Here is a 25,308-nt window from a genome sequence, read left to right as displayed (position 1 = left end):
CGCCATCCCGGACAGGCGCCCGCTGACCCGCCCTGAGCAGGGAGGTCCCTCCGACCCCCTGGCGCCCGCTCCCCACGCGTCCGGCCCCGAGTCCCCGCCCCGCCCTGCCCTGCCCTGCCCTGCCCTGCCCTGCCCTGCCCGGGCGTCCGCAGAGGGCGGTCGCGGGGACCACGCGGGCCGGGGGCTGCCGAGCCCGCGGAGCCAGGCCGGGAGAAGGACGATGCACAGCCCGCCCCGGCCGGGCCCGCGCCGCGCTCCCGCCGGCCTCCCCGCGCGGGGGCTGGAGCTGGCACCCGAGGGGGCGGCGGGGAGGGCGCAGGCGGCTGGGAGCGCGGCGCGGCGCGGCAGCGGCGGCAGAAGCTCGGCTGCGCGGCGAGGGGTGGCCGCTCCAGTCCACCAGGGCGCCGGGTCCCTCGCCTTGGGCGGCGGGTAGGTGCGGCCAGGGCGCCGGGGTGGCACCTGGAGCCCACGTGTGCGCGCGGCGGGGGCGGGGCGCGGGGCGGCTCGTGGGCTCTGGACGCCTGGGACCGGCTTCTCCTCGGGGGTGGGCTGCAGGTGGGCTGGCCGGTGGTGTAGGACATGTCCCCAGCGAGAGACCACGGGGGCCGGGCTCGGGCCCCGCACTTGTGTGCGTAAGTACTTGTGAAACTGCTTGTGTTCGCTGGCTCCGGGAGGTAGTGTGTGTAAAGGGTGTGTGTGCGTGTATCTGACAGAGAGAGCGAGCGAGCCAGGAGCATAGGCTGTGCGTCTGGACCCGTGTGTGCGTGTGTGGCCTGGGTGGATGGTTCTAGGTGTGTGATGGCGAGAGTGTGCTCTCACTCTGTGTGTGGGTGACAAGACGCGCGTGTCTGAGGTGTACAGCTGGCAGTGTGGCTGTGTGTGTAGGGGACCGTGGGTGTGCAGGCTGTGCTGCATGAAGGTTCACCGCGCTGCCGGGACCAGCGCCCTGCGGTTGGTTTGTCTTTCCCAGGATCCCAGTCCCAGTGGAAGCTGCCTTTCCCTCAGCTTGCTGCCCAGTGCGCGTGCCACGGCGCTGCCGGCGCCTTAGGAAAGAGTGCTGTCCGCACAGGGAAGGGGCGGCTGGCAGAGGTGGAGCCAGTCACGGCAGGGATGCTTATCTTCCTAAGAGTTCAGTGTTGAGAAAATGTTGGATTTCCTGTTGGTCCATTAAAATGGGCAAAAAAATGTTTCTTAGGGTACATGTTGTTGTGAACCAAAACGTGGCTTTTGATGGAAGGACACGGAGGCTAGTTTGCTCTCCTCGGCTTGGTGTTGCTGAGATGGAGTCCCCAGGTCAGAAAGCTGTGCCTGACCCTGCAGCTGGTGGGTGGCGTTTGCCTAGGCTCCTGTGCTGGACTTCCTGCTTTGACGATGAGGGAGGAGTTGCTGCGTCCTGCTGGTGAGCCCTGGTGATGAGGGGAAAGGACCTTGGCGAGGGATGCAGTGCCTGGGAAACAAGGAAGAAGCCAGGACGCAGGATGAGACTCAAGGGATTCTGAGGAGCAGCTCTCATGTATGAAATGATAAGTGTGGAAAAAATAACATAAAGAGATTTGCTGCATTCTCAAGTCATTTTTCCGTCTTGTCTATTCTTCCCATGCCATCCTTACCGTAAACTCTCTCCTGGGTTTGCATCATTTCCCCCCTTGGGAAATACCTTTATTATAATTGTTATTGTATATTGTTAAACTCCAGGAAAACCGTAGCACACCAGGCTAGCAGGAGCTTCAGGGAGTGTTTAATTTGGCCCATGTTGAGCAGGTGGAGGGCCCAGAGGACAGCCGTGCTCCTGGTTCCTCTAAGTGGTCTGGATTTCACTCCTGCAGCTGGTTTTTCTCGCTGGGGTATATAGCTGGCAGTGTGGCCGTGTGTAAGTGAGCCTCGTAACCGCCAGTTCAACGTGTTTCATTGCACTTGAGTCCTCCTGGACCTCCTGGACACTCTATTGCTCATCTCTCTCCCCAACCTCACAGACTAAAGATCGCACCTGAAACCCAGGGTGAGGGCCTGCTACCCCAGACCACGTCCTTGCCCTCCCGTCTCTTACGGAACAACCACCATCTTCCAAGTCACCCTGACTGGTACCTGAAGCCACGTTTTTACTTTTCCTCTTTTTTCATCAGTAGCGTCCACAGCTTAGTTAACAGGCAAGTCTTATGTTTTTTATCTCAGTAACTTCTGAATCTCATTTTTTTGTTTGATTTTTATCCCCACTGCCACCACGTTATCAGGGATTTCCAGAGATAGGAACAGGTTTAGACTGAGATTGTTGAAAAAATGTGAAGCAAATGCAGCTAGAGGAGACCCTTGATTTTCTCACTGACTAATAAATAAATTCTTTGGAAGAATCTGCACCTTCTGATGGTTGTAGTATTTCATGACCTGGATTAAGTTTCTTGGCCTTTCTAAATCTCAGTGTCTTCACCTGTGAAATGAAATGGAAGATTTAAAGTAGAATCTCTTGCTAGATCATATCTAAGACTTTTTCCAACTCTAAAATTCCCTGATTGTCTTTGATGTTCTTTGTTTTAGCAAGAATCTTTTACCCTAATGCTTTATATTACTTTCCAGTATTTAACCATCTTTTTTAAAAAATTCAGTTGGTCTTCAGGGAAAGGAAGGGGTCAAAGGGAAGGTCATGAAAGTGCACTATTGACTTCGTGTGGTTGAGAGGCATGGCCCGCATCAGGCCTTGGAGAAGAGAAGATCTGAAAGTTCACCCATTCTCAGCTCTTGTCCAGCACCAGAATCTTCCATCCCATTGTGTTTCTGAAAACTGGAAAAAGAATGTCAAGTTTTATTAAGATGACTTCAGACAACGTCATCATTCAGGGTTTCCCAAACCTCTGCTCATGTTTTGGGCTTGATCATTTTTTGTCGTGAGGGACTAGCTTATGCATGATAGGATGTTTCGTAGCATCTCTGACACCCATGGCAGGCCAATGGTGATTATCTGTTGTGACAGCTAAAAACATCTCTAGATGTTACTGGCATCTCCTTGGGGAACAAAGCCCCCCCCCCAAAAAAAAATCTCTTGAGAATCACTGTTGTTAATTCCAACACAAGTCTTGGGGCCTTAAACAGAAAGACCTCACAACAAAGTATTTTATTGGACGGAGGAACTGCTGTGTTGCCAGCTGCTTCTGCACCCCTTCCAGTTTAGCCTCTCTCACACATTTACCTTTACCTCCTGGTTTCACACTGCCTTGTTGCTATGTCTGGAAACGCTCAAGATGCTGCTGAAGGCTGAGAATCGTTTTAGAGACAACATAATAATAATCCTAATAGCTCACATTCATCCAGCCCTTGTTAGGTGCCTGGCGCAGTTCTAAATGCCTTACACGGCTGATCTCGTTTAATCTGCATTAAGAATCCTGTAAGAGAGATACTTGTATTCCTTCCATGTTAGAGATGAGGTAACTCAGACTCAGAGAGGTGGAGTCCTATGCCCAGGTTTGCTCAGCTGTGAACTGGGGGAGCTGGAGGGGGGCTGTGTGCGCCCGAGTCTGTGTTCGGCATCCTCCGACGGCACTGTCTTCCAAGAATGAGATCTCGATGTCACAGGGTAGAAATGATCTTCAGCAGCATCTCGTCCCTTGTAGACCCCAGTCTGCTTCTGCGAAGGCTAAGGGGCCGCGAGGCTAGGGACCGCGAGGCTAAGGGGCCGCGAGGCTAGGGACCGCGAGGCTAAGGGGCCGCGAGGCTAAGGGGCCGCAAGGCTAAGGACTGCGAGGCGGACAGTTGTGTTCAGCCGGTAGATTGTGACTTCTTCCCTTTTTTGTCTCCTCCTCTCTTTGTGACACAGGTTAATGAGAAAAAGCTCCAAGATGTATGCAGAGTGAGGGGGGTGGTGACAGGCTGAGGAAGATTACAGGAGAGGGGCTCTGGGAAAAGAAGCAAAGAGTGGATGAAACATTTCTTTTTCCATTAAGTCCTCACCATAATCTAAACTTCTTTTATCACCAGAATTAGAGTTGCCATATTTGTATCACCTCCCTCCGTCTGTATTAGTCTTGGCTTGCCCTTTCAGTCTTCCATTCTGCATGCTGTGTTTATACTTTGGGGCTACAGAAAGTGGTACACATTTAGGCAGAGGGAAATATAAGTGTGATATAAATAACCGCTAAACAATATCCATAGGGCTCATCTTTAATAGAGTCAGAGTAAGAATGGCCACTTTACCAATGACCATTAAACCTGAAGATCCAGGGCAAAAGCTCTAAGAAGGTTGACTATTTCCTCTAAGACCCTATGTCAACACATGGATTGGTGGTCCCACCTCCCAGAGTTTCTGATTTAGTGCTTCTGGGTCGGGGTCTGAGAATCTGCATTTCTAATAGGTTCCCAGATGATACGGATGCTGTTGGTCCAGGAACCACAATTTGAGAACCACGTGGTTAAGGCCTAATAACCAAGTAAAGCTCACAACCCACCCACTTGGGATTTTTGTTTGTTTGTTTGTTTGTTTTGTCTTTTTGCTATTTCTTTGGGCCGCTTCTGCGGCATATGGAGATTCCCAGGCTAGGGGTCGAATCGGAGCTGTAGCCGCTGGCCTACGCCAGAGCCACAGCAACGCGGGATCTGAGCCGCATCTGCAACCTACACCGCAGCCCACGGCAACGCCGGATTGTTAACCCACTGAGCAAGGGCAGGGACCGAACCCGCAACCTCATGGTTCCTAGTTGGATTCGTTAACCACTGCACCACAACGGGAACTCCAGGATTTTTTTTTAAATAAAATGGTACCTTGTTTTTAAGATAACTAAATATTTGGATTTAGGAGAATCAGTAGATAGAGCAAGATTGAAAGAACACCGAGCATCTAAGCTTTGACTCTCATTTTGAATTTCAGGAAGACCTTTTATTTTGGTCAGCTATGATACGTCTAGGTTAGGAATTATGGTCTTAGGTCTTTTCTTGTTCCTTCCTCCTGCCTGCCGTTCTGTTTGCGTAATACAATTCCTCTTTCTTCATAGGATAATCCGGCCAGTCCTGAGATTAACAAGTGTGTGTTATCTGCGCGTCCAGCTTTTGTTCCCTCTTGGCTTTTTATTTTCTTTCCTTTTGAATCAGCATCAGCCCAATGGAGAAACCCAGCAGGCATGCATGTCAGAACACTGATATGTAGCTGATTAATTTTTAACATGTTTCAGTTAGAAAAGTTTCTTTTAAAGCCAAATTTCAAACTCATTTAGCTCCGTCCTTCCTGACTGCCAGCATGTTTCTCTTTGCATGGCCGAATGCCTTCCACCTCAGCAGTGTGACGGCAACTACCTCCTCAGACATACTCAGTGATTCTGATGCAATTCAAATTTGCTCTGGACTGGGGGCTTTTACACCTAATCTTTTTTGATTGTTTTATCAACCACTGAGAGACGAGGTGTTTTTCGTATTTAGAGATGAGGAAACCAAGGCCTGGAAATTTAAAGAAAACTCTTTTATTATTATAAGGCAAATTATATGAGTACATATTTTTTTGCTTCTACATAATAAAAGCCAACACTAGCTTGCTTAAACAAAAAAATGAAATTTATGAGAAGGATAATGGGGCTTCTCATCCGTTCAAGCGACTAGACCCCAGGAGGGATGGGAACCAGGTCCTCTCTGGAGACCCCGGCTGCAGGAATTGCTCTGCAGTTAAGGCGGCACCTTCCCATGACTGTGTCTCTTGGTTCAAATTCTTAGCAGAGGAGTTCCCGTCGTGGCGCAGTGGTTAACGAATCCGACTAGGAACCAAGAGGTTGCGGGTTCGGTCCCTGCCCTTGCTCAGTGGGTTAACGATCTGGCGTTGCCGTGAGCTGTGGTGTAGGTTGCAGATGCGGCTCAGATCCCGCGTTGCTGTGGCTCTGGCGTAGGCCAGCGGCTACAGCTCCGATTCGACCCCTAGCCTGGGAGCCTCCATATGCCACGGAAGCGGCCCAAAGAAATAGCAAAAAAAAAAAAAAAAGACAAAAAATTCTTAGCAGAGAGAATCTGATATGCCGGGATCATAGCAGAAGCACAGTTTCCATGGACTTACTCCTGTATTGTGGTGGGTATTCCTAGTAAAAGTCATCGTTTCCTAGTAGGTCTTGAATGAACAGCTCTTGTCCTGTAACTGCTGTTGCAGGGACAGGATTTGATCTCATGTTTAACTGCACATCCAATGCATTTCTCCTACCACAGGGGTCACTGAGAGAGAAACACATTCGTTTGGCATGTAGAAATGGCCACTTGCCTTGATTTTCAAGCCCCCCGTGTTAGACCTGCCTTGCCTACGTCTTGCTGCATTGTCATCTGTGCGCACTTCCTGGTTGCTGATGCTTCTGTGACCGCATCCTGGCTCCACTCCATCCATCTGGTTTCTATGCCGTATGGCCTGGCTGCTAATTCTGCTCATGCATGTCGTGTCTGTCTCACCTAGCACAGCTCTGACCCCTAGATTCTAAGAGCTGGAGGGATCTATCATCTTGTCCCACTTCTACCTGTATTGTAAATAATCATTTCTTTTCTTTTTTTTTTTTTTTTGTCTACTGTCTTTTTTGTTGTTGCTGTTGTTGCTATTTCTTGGGCCGATCCCGCGGCATATGGAGGTTCCCAGGCTAGGGGTTGAATCGGAGCTGTAGCCACCGGCCTACGCCAGAGCCACAGCAACGCGGGATCCAAGCTGCATCTGCAACCTACACCACAGCTCATGGCAACGCCGGATCGTTAACCCACTGAGCAAGGGCAGGGACCGAACCCGCAACCTCTTGGTTCCTAGTTGGATTTGTTAACCACTGCGCCACGACAGGAACTCCTAAATAATCATTTCTAAAGCATGCCAGACCCTTAGCATGAGCATTGCTGAGAGCTCTGTATTTCACCCAGCTCTTCTAGCAGTGCTGCTATTGCCTTCTGGGGGGTTATTTCCCAATAGTGTATTTTTTTAAATATTTAAGAGAATCGTTGAAAGAATTGTATAGGGAATGACTACATCGCCACCAAATAGATTCTGCAATTGCTCTGTCATATTTCTTTCTGTACATTCCTCTACCCATTCAGCAGTTAATTTTTTGGAGGATTTCCATGTAAGCTGCTATCTATTTCTTTTTTCTTTTTTCTTTTTTTTTTTTTTGGTCTTTTTGCCTTTTCTAGGACTGCACCCTCAGCATGTGGAGGGTCCCAGGCTAGGGGTCTAATCGGAGCTGTAGCCACCAGCCTACACCACAGCCACAGCAACGCAGGATCCGAGCTGCATCTGCAACCCACACCACAGCTCACAGCAACACCAGACCCTCAACCCACTGAGCAAGGCCAGGGACTGAACCCACCACCTCATGGTTCCTAGTCGGATTCGTTAACTACTGAGCTACGACGGGAACTCCTGTGTAAGTTGCTATTTCTAATTCTCATTTTTATCACTGGGAAACTGAGACCGAGACAAGTGACATGACGAGGTCACTTAGGAGGAGGTGGTAAATTTAACACCAGCATCCTGACTCCCTCAAACCACTTTCTTAACCACCAAGCAACACTGTATCCCCTGGAAGGGGAGAGAGAAAGGCTCACTCAAGGTCACTGAGTGGCAGGCAGTGCCCAGCATCCAGGTCATCTGATCCTCTAGCTCCCGAAAGTTCCATTGCATTGAGCCATGATAAATATTCTACTTTCTGAGCAGAGGTGGTAGTTCTCCTGCTCCATAAAGATCTGCAGGTTTGGTACTTTACAACCTACTTGAGATCTTTGGAAAATCTGATTTTTGACAAAGATGATTTGGCAAAACTAATAGACTCTTCCTTCCTTCTCAACATTTTAAAATAATTTGTGGAAATGACAGGGCTGGGAAATTACCATTTCAGATAACTTTTTCCAGTGTTCAGAGGACTTTAACATATGTTATCTTATTTGAACTCGATGAGTAATAGCAGCTCTGGAAGACAGGTGGGCTGGATATCAACCATATTGAACAGCTGGGGACCCGGGGCTTATGGAAGCAAAACTCAGTGTCACCTGGTGCTAAGAGCAAAGTTAGGCTTTGGGTAAAAAAAAAAAAAAAAAAAATTCTCTTTCGGGTGTCAGAAGACTCTGTAGGATTTGAGGAGCTGTATAAATATATAGTTAATAAAATTGAGCTGGAAAAGTTAAGCCGGGGGACTGTTGAGATATGGATCCTTTCTGGTAACTTAGTGGTTAAAAGGTCTGGCTCTGGCGTGGCCTTGGACAGCATCTTCTTGTGCCTCAGTTTCTTCATATGTGAAATGGGCATAATTGCAGTGCTCCTTCATAGCATGATGTGAAGATGAAATGAGGAAGTGTAAGTGAAGAATTTGGTATTTAGCACGTGTTAAATAAACATCAGCTCTAGAAAGGGGTCATTACTCCTCTCCTGCTTCCTCCCCAGGAGTCTGATCTTCTGCCTTACATGCACCCTTCTGAAGTCCACGAGCATAGTTTGATCTTTTCTTCTTGGGGGGGGGGGGCGCGGTTTGTTCAGGAGCCATTGGAAAGAAACTGTGGGCAGCAGCCTTTCGGGAGGTAACATCTTATTAGGCCACTAAAGATGCAGATTCTACTTAAGGATCTCCATCTCAGCTCTACGTAGCCCGGGTCCTCTGAGATTGCACCAGCCTGCTTGATTGTTTGTGATAATCAGCACATGGTATCTGGAGTAGAGGGCTTTGTGTACACTGCTTTCTGCTCCGGGGGATTCAGAAAAAAATAGAAAAGCGTGCGGACAAAAGAAGTAAGTCTATTCAGGAGAGACCTTTTTTTGGTATGAACAGCAAATACTGTAGTCCTCCTTTCTCTGCTGATGGAGGCATTCTCGGGCCCAGCTTTCGGGGGCCTAGTCCGTAGAGAAGAGGAATCACTTCTGTAACCAAATCCCAGAGTAGGGGAGACCAGCCTACTCCCTAGGTGCGTTTGTGGAGAAGCCAAGTGTCCAGATTTTGATGACTGGGGCCCTTCTGAGCTGGAGCCCACCTTGTAGCAATAGCTGGCTAATATGATATTGTGAACTTTCTGGGTACCTGCTTTATAGGTATTAATTTTCTTTTACTTTTTGCAATAATCTTGTGACATTGTTATTTTGTTTATCCGTGTTACACAGATGAGTTCTACACAGATGAGTTCGCTGAGGCTAAGAAAAGTAATTTGTCCACAGGCATACTGGTAATTGCTGCCTTGAATCAGGGGCTGGCATACTATCTAAGTGGCTGCCTGTTTTTGTATGGCGTGTGAGCTAAGAATGGTTTTTACATTTTGTAGTTGTTGAAAAAACCAAAAGAAGAATACTGTTCTGTGACGTGAAAATTGTATGAAATTCAAATTTGGTGTCCACGGATAAGTTTTATTGGAAAGTAGTCCTGCTCATTCATCTGATATTGTCTGTGGCTGTTTCCACCCTCCAGCGGCAGGGTCGAGTAGATGTAATAATGACCCTACGCTTAAGACAGCCTCGGGTACTGCTCAGCGGCCCTTTAAGAAAAAATAGCATTGAGAACTTTGTCTAGATACTCATGTTGCAACAGAAGAAAGGCTGGGGGAAAAATGTAATTGTAATGTATACATGTAAGGATAACCTGACCCCCTTGCTGTACAGTGGGAAAAAAATAATAATAAATAATTTAAAAAAAAAAACGAAGTAATGCACACCAAAAAAAAAAAAAAGAAAAAAGAAAAAATCAAAACACCTGCCAATGTCTGCCTTCAGTCCCTCCGCTAGCAGGTCCCAAACTTGTGTTCTTGAGCGCTCCCTTTGTGATTCTTGCCACCTTATGCCATCTGGAATGTTAGCTGACAAGCACTTTTCTTTAGGTCAATTAGTTTTCCTTAAGTAAATTTATTTTACAAGGAAACAAAAGTGTAAGTGGAAACCATTACCACTTGCAAGAAATTGAAGGTATCTGTAAAAGCAAATACGAAAAAACACCCTCAGCTGTGTGTTAGATGTCAGCTAAATAACTGGAGCAGGTACTCTCCCTGTTCCTCCCGTTTTCCTGTGGAGCGCCTCAACATTTCTGCATGTTTCCCCTTGACTTCCAGTGATGAAGCTGCATGCTTTTTGAAGGGCTGGCCTCAGTCTGCTGAAACTGACCTTTCTCACAAGCGCTATGGACTGGCGGTGCCTGGGAATTCGTGTCCGCTGCGGACAGCCCTTAAGCCGTAAATGACGGGGGTGGCAGTATCAGTGCCCCAGTCCCTCCCCACTTGTCCAGGGTAACACCGAGGCACGTGTTTTACACCATGCTTCCCCGTGGGATTAAGCTTCGGTGGCTTAATAACGCATTCCTCCTCATTCACTTTTCATCTCCTTTTCTGGGTCATTACTCCCCTGCCTGTGTACCTGCACCTGCCAGATCCACTGGGTGCATCTGTTTAACCCTCACTTCAGGGTTTGTTTCTTAGGAGGACCCCAGTAAGACAATAGTATTTCTTACAAAAGACTGTGAACCTAGGACCTATTTTTTTTTTAAATTACAAAAGAGAAATTACCAAATATCAGGAAGGACTTGAAGATAAGGTCACACATATATGAATCCTTTTCTTCAATGTAAGTAACAGTGATTAAAATAGAAAATGAAAAGAGAACTCATTTTCTTAACCATATGATCTGATGGCACTTAATGCTCTGTCCACCTGTGGCCTGATATAGTGTGCTTTCTCCAGGAGGCATGAGAACCATGCTTGGAAATCTGTGTCTTACCTTAAGTAATAGTCCAAGAGCAGCAGCAGCAGCGGCAGCAATACCTGGGACCTTGTTAGAAATGTAACTTTTCCACTCGGCCTCCCAGGTCAGAAACTTGGGGTGGGGTGGGGTGAGGCCAGCCATTGTGTTTAACAAGCCTACGGGCGATTCTGGTGCATGCTTAAACCTGAGAACCCCTGTTCTATTATAAACAGCTTCTTAGTTAGTTTTGCTCTCACTGCATTCCTGGATTTCATTAGAATTCAGAATCATCTGAGTTGCTTCCTCCCCTCAAACGTGACGGATGGTTTCCTGGCTTCTCTTTGAGCCTCCCACTGAGATGGACCTTGTTGCCAAGGCACCCAGGTCAATTCCTTTTCTAATTATCAGGTAGAACTTTCATATCATGTCATGCCATTCCCTCAACAAATACTGATCCTGTACTGTGTTCCTTTCCCCATAGAACATATGGCCATACTGGGAGTGAGACATTAATCAAGTAATCAGAAAAGTAAATTTATGAGTAAATACCTCTTGAATCTTCTTTTTTTCCTTCGTAAAATATCCAGATCCATATTTAATTGGATCTGGTTTCTTATAACCTCATTCCACTCATCCCTTTCTTTTGGGGGAGGGGGCAATCTCTGCCTTTAAAAAATCTGATGTCTGGACATACTCTAGATATACTCCATGCAGTTGTGCATGAAAAGGCCGTGCATGTTCCTCCTTTACTTTTCCTATAATTCATTTTTGTCCCCAAAAGGTAGAGTGGCTGTGCCTCTTTATTTTCTCATTGGTTAAGGGCTGTTTTCAATATCAGTTTTTTAATAAAGGGACTACAGTTCCCAGCTGAGAAATGTTGACCTAGGAAGAATATTTTCTTAGCTATTTTGAAAAAAATTTGAAGTCGTTTTCTATGCTAATTGTCTTTATCGGCATGGTGGTCCCTTAAGCGTTACTGAATTGGCGTCTGTATGCATTTTCAGTTATGGAAATGAAACAGCTAGAAGCTGTTTTATTTAGGACTAAGTCTTTCTAGATGACTTAGCACAAATGGTATTTTGACTCCCAGCCCTAGAGAGAGACTCTTGCAATCCAAGTCCAGCTTCTAGAATATCCCCCCCCCCGCTTTTTTCCGGGGTTTATGCACATCTTCACTTGTGCATCATGTAGATGTCTGCATAAACAAACAATGGGGGGGCTTTTAGGGGGAGAAATTTACAGAGAGAAATTCTTTTAGAGAGTATGATCAGCTGATGCAGGTTAAAAACTTGCTGAGACAGCATTCTGCAAGTTCCAAATATTTTCTAGAAAAGTCCTAGTATGTAGCCAGGGAGAGGAATTTTTTTTTCTTCCATGTAGTGGAAATTTGCACAGTTGCGATTTTTCAGATGATCTAAGAGGTTGTTTTTGGTTTTTGGTTGCTTGTTTGTTTGTTTTCCCCCCACAGTGGCGGTTACTAGGAAATCATGATCACCAAGGGATGCAGAAGACGATTTGGGGGGATGCTTGTGTCTTGGCTCCCAGTGAGGTTGGGTGTTTTGGTACCTATGGCTGAGAGGGAGGGCAGTGAGGTGATGAGGTCAACAACAGCAGCTGACAGCTAACTCTTAACAAAATTCTGGCCTGAGTTAATGACACATTGCTCTTCTCTTAATCCCACTTGCTCACAAATGTCTTTGATTGTACGCAGTAGTTGGAGCCTGTTTGAGACAGTGTATGTGAATTGAGCGTGCATTTTTTAAAATTGGAAAATATTCAAGACACTTGGTCTTTTGCTGAGGGTTTGAGAAGCAGAACTAAGATGGATTATTATAGATAGTCCTACGGTTTTAACATTGGAGGAAACCCTATCAGGCACCAAAATCACATCTCTCATTTAGACGTCCTTAAATAGTTATCCACATGCTGCCTAAATGCCTCCAGTGGTAAGCAGCTCGCCTCTTCAAAATTTCCTTTAACTTCCAAGAAGTTGTAATTGTTTGAAAGGCCTCCCTTTACTCACCTTGCCCAGTACTCTCTCTCTGGTCCACATGACTCTCCAGGTGGGACGGTGGAGACCCAGACTGACACACAGACTTGCTGAAGGACGGGAAGAGTGAGGAGCAGGTCCGGGGCTGGGTGGCTCCTGGGTCAGTGTGCCTTCCATTGTGCCAAGCTCCCACCCTCAATTTGGCAATTAAATAATGTTTTACTTATTCCTGACACTTGTCCAAAACAAAGGTATTGGAATATGCCCCTTGATGTAGACATTTAACCCTTGCCGGCATACTCTGTAAAGAAGCACGGTCAACCCATGCACAGTTAGGCACGAATATCCGTCTGTGCAGCCAAAACCAAAGGAAAAACCCCCAAGCGCAGCAGAGCAAGCTGAGGTTATGACATAGTTCTAGGCTGGCAGATGTTGGCACTGTACCAAACTACATGTATATTTCACTCCAGTAGTCCAGTGGGGACTGTTTACAGGTGAGCCCTGTGCTCACACTTCTCATAATAGAGATGCAACTACACACTTTGTGTTAACCGTTCACAAGGGTTCCGCAGCAATCCTTCAGCGTATTCTGGGTAAAAGAACCAGGGTAAAGATGGGGTGTACTTACCTGATGGAGTTGCCCTTTAGTTATTTAAAATCTGTAAACTAGACAAGCAAGGGTTAGAATCAGCATTTAGTGGCATACAGATTTTTACCTCTTCCTCCTCCTCCTCCCATTTTAGGGAAAGATCAGTCTCAACATATCCAACAAGGAGAAGAAGCTCCAAGGAATCCGATGGAGGTGTTTGTTGCTGTAGCTTAGTTTTGTGACAGATAAAGTGTTTCAGATCATGAGGGGCTTGAGCCTGCCTTTTTCCGAGAGGATACTGAGACCTTCATTTGTACCTCCCTTGGTAGAAGGGTTTGTCTGGCTCCCTTTTCCACCCCTTTCCCAGCACTTGCTGTGCTGTTTTTCCAGTTCTGATGATCTTGGACTGTTTCTCTGAAGGAGACAGGGATAAAGCATGACTGTCATTAAAACACATGCACACACATATGCACGTATGTCACAGGCATACAGGATCTAATTGAATTTTAAATTAGAACTTTTTAGGAGTTCCCGTAGTGGCTCAGTGGTTAACAAATCTGATTAGGAATCGTGAGGTTGCGGGTTTGATCCCTGGCCTCACTCAGTGGGTTAGGGGTCCAGCATTGCCATGAGCTGTGTTATGGGTCGCGGATGTGACTTGGATTGGGCGTTGCTGTGGCTCTGGCGCAGGCCGGCAGCTACAGCTCCAATTAGACCCCTGGCCTGGGAACCCCCATATGCCGCGGGTGAGGCCCTGGAAAAAGACAGAAAGACCAAAAAAAAAAAAAAAAAAGGACTTTTAGAAGTGGCAGAGCTTATATCTGAGTATAGGAAATGCTCTCTATTGACTATGCTTTTAATTAACTAGGCGGTGTTTTGTTAAAGAGTCAGAGGTGTAAGGACACAAGATAGAAGCATGGTTCCTTGCACAGCCCCTCCCTCTGCTCAGCCTTCCCAAAGTGGGGTGTCCCTACAGTCAGGACTCTGATTAGATACCTGGGAGAGCGCGGCAGGGAAGAGTGGCCTAGAATTGATAACCCATTCAAGATAGGAACTGATCACCTGCTTCTCTTTTGTTGCAGTTCTTTTATCTCTAACAAAACGCATGTTCTCATTGGCTTGTTCAGTGACAGTTGTTTTGCATTTGGTCACTGAATTTCCCTGAGCAAAGTACAACAGTGTACATTGCTGTGGGTAGGTAGATGTTTCCACGTTACAACATTTTCAAATGTAGTCTCAGTGAGATGAACTTTAGCTAGCTCTTAACTGGTTCTCTTAGTTTCAGCTTTCTTCCTTCTAATCTCTATACAAGCACAATACTGATTTTACTGTATGTAACTGAAGATTCTTTTGGTTTTAGAGAATGGTTGGAGCCCAACTCAAACTGGCTTAAGGAGGGAAAAAAAGAATTTGTTGGCTCATGTAATTGGGAAGTTCAAGTATAAAACCATCTTAAGAGGCTGCTAGACCTTAAGCCTCAAATTATGTCATCGGGACACAGCATTCTCTGTGTCAAAACTCTCTTTTCCTTTGGGTATTCGCTTCATTCTCAGACAAGCTCTCCCCACAAAGTGGCACTGATGGCCACCAGCAGCTTTAAATTGAAAATCTATCAGTTTAGCACCATCAGGGAAAAGACACTCTTTCTAGCAAAAACCCCAGGGCTAGCTTTTCCAGTCTAGCTGGTGAGTTAGTGAATCCATGTGGCCAGAGAATGGACTATTCTGATTGGCCAGTCCTGGTCACATGCTTATCACTGGGATTGAGCAGGGGAGGGGTTCCAGGAAGGAAAAGCAAGGCCCTGTGCTCAGCGAACCAGGAAATAAATGACCAGTATAGCACGAAAGCCCTTTGATGAGGAGATCCCCTTGTTTACAGTGGGGTGAAGTGTGATAGGATGGCAAGGATGATGCAAGACAAAGCTCGACTTCTGAAATTCACAGACCTGAATTTAGTTCCCAGTTTGGTTACATGCTGGTAGGTGACTTTGTCAGGTCACCTAACCTCTTTGACCCTTTGTCTCTTCATCTAACGATAGAGATAAAGACGCAGAGGTTGGAGGATCAGGAAAAGGACAGGATTTGGCACTTGTTCACTCTTAGTAAAGGGTAAATAAATAAGACGAACTGGTTTTTGATACCTGTAAAAATTGCAATATTGTATTCTGGAGTGATTTATACACTACCTCCCAGAGGGAAAGTCACAAAGTCTCAAGCCTCAGTTTCCTCATTTGCAAAACAAATTAACTACTTAGTTGACTCAAGAAATATTTTTGAAAAAAATACAACATGTTAGGCATTTTTCTAGGCACTGCGGTTGTAATGGTGCTCAAGATATAACTATGCCTTCTTGAAACATATTCTAGTGAGAGAAATAAAGACTAAAGAAGCAAAAGAGTATATATAATGTGTGTGCTGGGAAGAAACAAATAGAATGGATACAAAGGATAGAAACTTTCTGAAAATGGGGTCTGAAATTTTACTTAAGAGGTTGTGGAAAAGGCGCGGGGCATGCTTGAGTGAGACAGGGGAGGAGCCGGGGCCAGATGGTGATACAGAGTTTGGATTTCATTCCAAGTGTGACAGGAGGCCACTAGAATTGTGTGCACTCAAGAAATGATCTGACTTACATTTTAATACTGTTCTGGCTCCTGTGGGGAGAAGAGGAGGTAGTGGATCCAGCAGGAGACCAGTTAGGAAAGTTAGGAGACCTGTGGCTTGCATCAGGTGCTTGTTTTGGAAGTGATGAAAAAAGGTCAGATTGAGGAATTCTTTTCTTTTCTCTTTTTCCCTTTCCTTCCCTTCCCTTCCCCTTCCTTCCTTCCCTCCTTCCCTCCCTCTCTCCCTCCTTTCTTTCTTTCCTTTCCTTCCTTCGTTCCTTCCTTCCTTTTGCTTTTTAGGGCCACTCTCACGACATATGGAGGTTCCCAGGCTAGGGGTCTAATCGAAGCTGCAGCCCCCAGCCTACACCACAGCCACAGCCATGCCAGCTCTGAACCTCGTCTGCAACCTACAGCACGGCTCACAGCAACGCGGGACCCTTAACCCACTGAGTGAGGCCAGGGATCAAACCTGAGTCCTCATGGATCCTAGTCAGGTTCATAACCTCCTGACCATGACAGGAACCTCCTGAGGAATCATTTTCAAAGTGGAAGGAGTGAGTGGACTGATGTTTTGGTTGTAGAATGTAAGAAAAATGTGTTGTTTGGTCTGTGTCACTCGGTAAAAGGTAGAGCCATTTACGGAGATGGTGGAGAGCACGAGGGAGGAGCAGGTTGTGGTGTTGGAGTGGGAAATGAAGAGTTTAATCTGAAATCCTCTTTAGTCCCAAGCTGGTGAAAATAGGTAACCGTGTTGTCGTGGTTAAAATCCTACCTTGCCAGTCACCATCTTGTTTCCTATGAAGAGTTTTAAATTTGTTTTTAAGCGTGGATCATCATTTATCACTTTGAGAGTCTAGTAAACTCTTGAGAACCATCTTCCTAGAAAAAAAAAAAATACATGTGCACAGGCATACTCACCCACTTTCTAGGGAGCCCACGATTCCTCGAGGCCACTCTACGCCTCCGGGCTAAGACCTGGCCACTGGAGGCGAGTCAGCCTTTCAAACCACCTGCGCCCTTTAACGCGCAGGCCCTCAGTCCTCTCTACCAAGTCTGTGCTCTTCATCGGCTGTGCTGGTCACTTTTCGGAAGAAGTCCTGTGTTTTTCACCACATTTGTTCCAAAACACGGTGAATCAGAGAATGTCGGGGCAGAGCTCTGTCTGTTTCTTTGGGGGTTTCCCTAAGCACATTCCTTTCTCCTTCTCACTTCTCCTTCTCGGATATTCCGTAATTCTGTCTGCTGGTTTTCCACCTAAATTTCAACGAGGGTAAATTATAAATCTGTCTACGTAACAGAACCCGAAACGCAGCCTCGGCCCTTGGATTCCTTGGTCAGGGCGAACCAAACATATGTGCCGGGAAGCCAGGAAAATAATGACAGGCCGCCAGAGCTGGAAAGGACGTAGATCTCTCTGTGCTCTTCCAAGTTTGTTCTTGACAACCTCTCAGGTTGGCATGGGCTCCCGTGGGCATCTCTGGGCCAGTGACAGGTTCAGGTAGCTTTTTGCTGTAGTATTGTTTATTGAATACCTTTTTGATCATCTGTAAAAGTCCTATTAGAGTTCCCGTCGTGGCTCAGTCATTAACGAACCTGACTAGCTCCATGAGGACGTGGATTTGGTCGATGGCCTCGCTCAGTGGGTTAAGGATCTGGCGTTGCCACGAGCTGTGGTGTAGTTCACAGACGTGGCCAGGATCCCGCATTGCTCTGGCTGTGGTGTAGGCCAGCAGCTGCAGCTCTGATTCGACCCCTAGCCTGGGAACCTACATATGCCACAGATGCAGCACTAAAAACACAAAAAGCGTGTGCCCCCCCCCCAAAAAAAAAGTCCTGTTTAATAGGAAACAATGCATTTTTTTTCCTTAATGGGCTTTTTATTGTTCTGCATTACCTTCTTGCCTAACCTCCTCTTTCCTTCTCTATTGTAGTACCCCCTGGGCACTGAAACCCATCTCACCCATGCCTGGTTCCTGTAATGGACGAACTTGATGCTAATGGGAGGTATGTGACACTGCTGTGCATGTGCTGCTGGAAATTGTGGTCCTTTGAACTCTCAGGCCTCTGAAAAGCCTGTTGTTGTGGAGGTGCAAAGCTGATCGACCTGGGTTTTCTCCAACATTTCATATATAATCACAAGTGTGGTGCTGTTTGATTATTAATTGTTTTCATTTCTGCTCAGATGCTAAATATAATATGGCCGTAAATGATTCCAGATGCCTAGACTAAAAGTATGCATTACGGGAGATGCCGTTCCATCAAAATAGATACTTATATCTGAAATAGGAAAAGAGAAGATATGTTTAAATGGGGGTGAAGAATTTTACCTGAACATCTCAACTTCAGATATGCACTGACATAGCTTTTGTGGTAGGTTCTGGTTGGCCAGTTCTCTGATCACCCAGGTCATTAGATTATGTGACATAATGGTTGCATGGTATGGTTACATAAGCTGAGTCTTTTTTTGGGGGGGAGGCATTTCCTATCGTTCCCTGCAACCCTTGGAGGTCAAATAACATGATGGCTCCTAGGGAAGGTTTTTTTTCTTTAAAGCCTTGTGCACTGTGCTCGGCACAACCAGGTAGCGTGGAGAGGATGGTGTTCAAGAAGGCCTCAGTGTTAGGAGTTGGTATGTGAGGCTGAGGACATCGTGACCATCAGTGGAGAGCAACAGCTGGAAGACAGCCTCAAAAACACACTCTTGGTGCCGTCACGTCACGGGAGCAGTTTTCCTTCACCTGGCATCTGTAGACAAGCACATTTCAGGGATAGATCAGGGCACTGTGCCCCTGTGTTTGACGCGGGAGGACGCTGTGCCAAAAGGGAGCTGTCGCATACCTTGACAGAGGTCCTAGTGGTATGTGACCGGAGTTGCAGAGACGTGCTGTCACCCAACCAGGGCTTCCTTAAGGGCGGACCGTGTCTCATGGCTCATCCGTGCACATGGTGGCTCTTTGCGAAGGAGAGTTTGATCAGCTAGTCACCGTGCCACGTGCCGCTCACATGGGGCGGTGTTTCAGGGCGCAGGTGTGCACAGACACCCACACCCGGCAGCACATCATCTCATCCTCCCAGCGGAAGCATCGCGGACTTCGTCATTTACCCAACACACTGACTTGGTGCCGAGTCTTAGGACTTTGACGCAGATTTTTAGGCTGGGGCTATGTGTAATTTTCCTCTAAAAGCTTGAGACGTTATTTGCACAGAGAAAGCATAGTGGAATCTAGAGAATGTCTTGCATTTTTACTCATTAAAAGGCCAACATGAGCAGAGTGAGCGGTGTTAAGTTTATCAAAATTGTTGTAGGTTTCCTACACTGTATTAAACTGGATCATTTGTTAAAATGCACTTCTTTCTGGATAATCAAGTAGTGTGACTCCTCACATTTCTAGCTTTTGGCATTTATTTATAGCAGAATCAGATTCGAATAGCTGGATACAGTTCATTAAATGCACGTTAGCTGTTCTCCCCGCTGCCGTGGGCCTGTAACGCGGGGTACGGGTGACAGCAATCCTCAGGCTCCTGTCGCTGGACCTTCCTCTCTGTCTGATTTCTAACCTCATCCCATCAGCGTGTGCCCATCCTCACCCACTCCCCCTGTGCCCACAGTACTGGTAGTGGGTAAATGCCATGGCCTTGCCCCCATTTCCTTCTCAGCCCACCTTCGTTTATTTACTCCGTTGTGATGCATACATCACGAGTCATGCGTGATGGTTTTAGGTGGTATGTGAACATCTGCTTCATTTTAAAATGAATAGTTATTATTCATTTACTTAATTTACTTTTTTACAAAAAACATTTACTTAATTTTTTTTTTTTTTGGTCTTTTTAGGGCCACACCCATGGCATCTGGAGGTTCCCAGGCTAGGGGTCTAATCGGAGCTGTGGCCGTCAGCCTACACCACAACCACAGCAGCACCAGATCCTTAACCCACTGAGCGAGGCCAGGGATCGAACCCGCAACCTCATGGTTCCTAGTCAAATTCGTTTATGCTGCGCCATGACAGGAACTCCCATTTATTCAAAATTTAAAAGTAAAAGCGGAGTTCCTGTCGTGGCGCAGTGGTTAACGAATCCGACTAGGAACCATGAGGTTGCGGGTTCGGTCCCTGCCCTTGCTCAGTGGGTTAAGGATCCGGCGTTGCCGTGAGCTGTGGTGTAGGTTGCAGATGCAGCTTGGATCCCGCGTTGCTGTGGCTCTGGCGTAGGCCGGTGGCTACAGCTCCGATTCAACCCCTAGCCTGGGAACCTCCATATGCCGTGGAGCGGCCCAAGAAATAGCAACAACAACAACAACAACAACAACAAAAAAAAAAAAAAAGAAAGAAAAAAAAGGTAAAAGCTATGTTTAAAGAAAAATATTATAGAGCAGTATTAACTGTATTTTCCATTTTGTACTTACTTTGAGAGTTTGCATCTTTTAACCGCCTTCATCCTTGTTGAGAGAGTAAATCCGAAGAGCTCTCATTATAAGGAAAAGTATTTTTGTCTATTTCTTTTATTAAGTGTCTACATGAGACGATAGATGTTCACTAAACTTAGTGTGGTAATCATTTAATGATATCTACCTACCTATATCTATATAAAACTATATAGATATGTCTGATGTGTATAAGAAGTCAGCTCATTATGCTATGTACCTTAAACTTAAACGGTGCCGTATGCCAGTTATACCTCAATAACACTGGAAAAAAAGGAAAGTAGTATGCACCTTAAAAACATTCATTACAGGAACGCCCATCGTGGTGCAGCAGCAACGAATCTAAGAACCATGAGGTTGCGGGTTCGTTCCCTGGCCTCGCTCAGTGGGTCAAGGAGCCAGTGTTACCGTGATTCGTGGGTCACAGACAATGGCTTGGATCTTGCGTTGCTGTGGCTGTGGCGTAGGCCAGCAGCTGTAGCTCCGATTCCACCGCTAGCCTGGGAACCTCCATGTGCTGCGGGTGCGGACCTAAAAAATAAAAAAATAAATAAGTAAATGAAAATATTCATTGATAAACAAATGTGAAAAAAATCACATGGGGGTACCATGCAGATGACTAGGATGCTGAAACCTATGTTCTAGGTATAAATAGATAAAGTAAGTTGGATCATTTGAAGAGTAGGAGCCAGAATTTCTTTTTGTAGTCAGGACATGTCTTCACTTGGTAAAGTGCCCGTATAGAGAGAGATCCTAAGGCCCTGGGTCCCTGGCACAGGGAGGAATTCTTTAACTTGCTCTGAAGACAGCAAGATGAGTGAACAGAGGAGAGAGAAGGTAGGAGAAGGGGCGATCAGAGGAGGGTCTGGGTCCCGCTGGGCAGAAGGGGAAGCATCTGGTGGCTTGGTGGCTGTAAGACACGGAGAGGGTGGGGTCGCATCTTTGCCTTTGTTTGTGTTATGAATGTGCATGCTGTGTGTAGAGACCTCTCCCAGCCCCGGGTTCTCCAGTAAAATTTTCCAGGTGGCTGGGAATTGAGTGTGGAATGTCTACTGTGCGTGAGGTCATCATGGGCTATAAACTTAACGTGTATTATCCCGTTTAATTTTTATTTTATTTATTTATTTTTTGTCTTTTTTTGCTATTTCTTTGGGCCGCTCCCACAGCATATGGAGGTTCCCGGGCTAGGGGTCGAATCGGAGCTGTAGCCACCGGCCTACGCCAGAGCCACAGCAACGCGGGATCCGAGCCGCGTCTGCAACCTACACCACAGCTCACGGCAACGCCGGATCCTTAACCCACTGAGCAAGGGCAGGGACCGAACCCGCAACCTCATGGTTCCTAGTCGGATTCATTAACCTCTGCACCACGACGGGAACTCCCGTTTAATTTTTAAAACAATCCTGGGAGGCCCCTTTTACAATGTGCAGAGACTAAAGTAAAACGCACTCGGGGTCATCAAACCGCACTGCCTCCTCCTGTACCCCAGGCGTGTGTGTGTGTGTGTGTGTGTGTGTGAGTGTGAGAGAGAGAGAGAGAGAGAGAGCGAGCGAGCGAGCTGGTGAGAGGCCCTGCAGCCTTCCAGCCTGGGTCGATGTCATTTAGAGAATGCACACCCAAAAGGCACAGGATGGGAGAAGCGCAGAAATGCCGGAGGAAGTTTCAGAAACCTGAGAGGCAGATTTGGGCTAGAGAATTGACAGATTCCAGCCACTTTCCCCGGATACCAAGAAATAGAGAGTTCCTAGCTGACACTGAGGGCTAAATAAAATATCCCGCTGGAATGTATTTTGTCAGGCCATCCTGGCTATTTCATTTTTTGTTGGTGTACTTTCATTTAATTGAGTTTGCTCTTTCAGCGTGATCCTTGCAGTTGTAAAGCGGCCAGTGGTGTTGGCTGCGAGTGTCAGAAACTAACTTGGTCAGTAGACCTCTCCTCACGGAGAGTGGCCACCCATTTGCTCTTCCCGTAAGCTACTGCGGAGGCAGAGGCAGACATCTGATTGGCCACGCCAGTTACCCGGCCCCCTTTCATAGTAGGAGGTAGGCATCACTCCGGAAGGAGACAGGCAATGCGGGAGAGTTCCGTCCTCCAGAGAAGCTGGTGCTGTTGAGGAAGGGGGACTTGAGGATGGGTAGCCAAAGATATTAGGGTCTAACTCCATTTGTTTTGTAGCAGTTAGATTTATCTGCGGTATTTAACTAGTGTTGCTCCGCTGGTAAATAACAAGTGAGGGTCCCTTCGTTAGTTGGGTGGAGTGACGTGCTAGACAGAGTTCACCCAAGTGCCTGTTGCCGGGATCTCGCCCTAGAAGGCCATCCCACACACGTGGAACTGAACACAGTGACAGGAGGACCCGGCGAGCGAGCAGTGCCCTGAGCTCTACTCTCCGTGAACTAAGAGGTAGGACTCAAAGGAGAGAACTGCTAGGTCTGGATTTTAGAAATGGGAGAAGCAGTACAAGCCTTTTTCCCTGAAGAGCTTTCATCGCAGAGAGCCGCTGATGTGGACTGACTCCTGATGAAGAGCCAGCAGTGACTCAGGCCCTGGTTAGAGAGACAGCTTCCTGGCTGTCCTTCGGTAAATAGGGTCTCACAAACGTCGTAGTGGCCTCTTCCCAGACAGGACGACACCCACCTGGTGTCATGTTTTGGTCGATCTGCTTGTTGTCGGGGCTCCCGAGGAGACTTAGCTGCCTCCTTTTTGAGGGACTGAGAAAGGAGGATGGGGGCGGTGGCTTTGGTCGCGTTTGCAGCAGATCCTTTCTGAGGATGCCATTGGCCTGTGTCTGGGCAGCGAGCCCAGTGGTGCCTGAGTCCACAAGGCTTCTTAATGCAGCTCTGAAGCTCTTACTGCCTGACTTCAGAGATGACTCAGGCCTTTCGGTTTGTGTAACTACCAGGTTCTTCCCATTGACATATGGTTCTCCTTGGCTCAAGCGTGATCCCTAAAGGCGACCTAGGGCTCTGTCCTTCTCTTCCTGCGTATGTTACACATAAGCACTGTATGCTTTCTAAGAATTTTTTTTCCTATCAATTTCTAGTTCCAAAAAGTACAGGATCCAGGCAGGGGATAATAAGAGGAGGAAAAGTCAAATATACACAAACTTGTCTTGGAAGATTTCTCAAGATCAAGACCTCAGACTCTGAGTGAAGAGAAAGTTTGATTCTTTTTGGCTGTGGCTTCCTCCTAGCCTTGACGCCTCTCCTACCCCAACAGGCTTTCCTGCGGCACTGACTGTCTCGAGGAAGAACACCCTGGGTAAACCTCTGTCTCTCCCTTACAGAATAACTGCTGTGGTTTCTAATTAATGGTTCTCGTTAGCACCCAAAAGGCGTCCTATACAAATGGCAGCATTTTCCTGCTTTTGCTAGGGTTTCTAGGAAAGTTGGAGCCACATTTATACCTCCTGCTTGCAGGCGTAGACCACCTCTGGGCAATTACTAGGTCTTTATTTTTCCAACTCTTTTTTTCACTTCATCTTCTTTCGTTTGCTTTCTTAACTGTATCTCATATTGTTTATTTTTGTAAGCCACTTTAAGGAATGAAGGAAAAAAAGAAAAAAAAGAGGAAGAAAAGAATCCAAAAAGAAACCACTTCTCCAAGGGAGAATCTTTGTTTCTTTGTTCTTGGATAGGGCTTGGCGCCGTGAACAGACCAAAATGGCAAGCTTTTGTGTAAAACACAGAAAATCTGAGTAAATACTAAAAGCTGAATACTTTAAAATATAAAATATATACACAATATGAATGCAGTCACCTGCTGTGTGCACAACATTAATTAAAACCATAAGAGAGATGAACATCCAGCTTTGAGATACAGTTGAGTCACATGGATCCAGTTATAAACATAGGGGCTTTTTAATAGTAACTGCTGCGCTGCTACATGGTCCGAGGTTGGTTGTATCCGTGGATGCAGAACTATGGGTAGCAAAGGCTGACTATAAGTGATACACAGATGCTTGACTGCTCGGAGGGTCTGTGCCCCCAACCTCCAAGCTGTTCAAGGGTCGACTCTCATTACCTGCTTGCGTTAATTCTGTCATGGCGCTAGTTGTAGTTCCTCACTTCAAAGCAAGAAATGAAATTAACTGGAAAAGAGCAATTTTTAAAAGAAGGGCATTGATTTCTGGTTTGATTATTAGTACTGGTGACAGTACTTATATTTCACTAGAGTCTCAGGATGAAGTTGGAATTTTTGATGCTAAATATTGTAAAGTCTTGAAATAACTCCTAGAGTTTAAAATCAGTGTGTACAAGTTGTCAGCCCTAAAGACTTAACAGTGTGTAATTGACTTGGAAGTGTAGTTAATTCATGTTTGTAACCTGGCAATCATAGCTGTGAACATGTGCAACTTTAAAGCAGTGAAATGTTTTGCAGGAAATCTCTCTTCAGGTTTTGAAACTGCCATGCGTTAGCATTTAGGGGAGAAAGCGAGTGGGTACCATTTAAAAGTTAGGGTTATTTTTATGTTGCTTCAGAAATGAGAATAATGAGAATAATACTCAACTTCATTGCTTGATACAGTGGTGACTGTTCACTTAGTCTCGTGAACAGATCAGGAGCACAGTAACTGCGAACTGGAACTTGCCCTGTGGTGGAAACCCCTTTCTTCATGGGGTCACAGGGGCCTTAAGGGGGCAAGTGACATTTACATTCCTGAAACAAGGGTCTTTTTGAAGTTCCCACCATGGCTCAGTGGAAACAAATTCGACTAGTATCCATGAGAACGCAGGTTCGATCTCTGGCCCCGCTCCGTGGGTTAAGGATCCAGTGTTGCCCTGAGCTGTGGTGTAGGTCGCAGATGTGACTCGGATCTGGCGTTTCTGTGGCTGTGGCATAGGCTGGCAGCTGCAGCTCCGATTCGACCCCTAGCCTGGGAACTTCCATATGCTGTGGGTGTGGCCCTAAAAAAAAAAGCAAAACACAAACAAATGGTCTTTTGCAATGTGTGAAATTGACTGGTTGTGATTGTGGCGCTAGGCTAGCAATCTTCTACTTGATGTCACACTATATAGCTTCCAAAGGATGCATGTACCGCAGTGGCTTCACCTGGCAGCACCACCAGAAGCTGGC

General features: G+C 46.5%; 1 protein-coding gene across 3 annotated transcripts in view; it reads left to right on the top strand.

Annotated features, from left to right (window-relative positions):
- Positions 1–373: 373 nt before the first annotated feature.
- Positions 374–25,308, top strand: part of HTR4 (5-hydroxytryptamine receptor 4) — a 172,858-nt gene continuing 147,923 nt past the window's right edge. For all 3 annotated transcript variants that reach the window (XR_007134651.1, XM_047778991.1, XM_047778990.1), the window contains exons 1-2: positions 374–429; positions 17,743–17,815. Coding sequence is in view for 2 of the 3 variants with exons in the window: in XM_047778991.1 (XP_047634947.1) it covers positions 17,790–17,815 (26 nt within the window). In the remaining variant the exon portion in view is untranslated. The remainder of the gene's footprint in view (positions 430–17,742; positions 17,816–25,308) is intronic.

This window comes from Phacochoerus africanus, chromosome 4 (genome assembly GCF_016906955.1).
Source record: "Phacochoerus africanus isolate WHEZ1 chromosome 4, ROS_Pafr_v1, whole genome shotgun sequence".
Lineage (NCBI taxonomy): Eukaryota > Metazoa > Chordata > Mammalia > Artiodactyla > Suidae > Phacochoerus > Phacochoerus africanus.
This window is presented reverse-complemented; position numbering and strand designations above follow the sequence as displayed.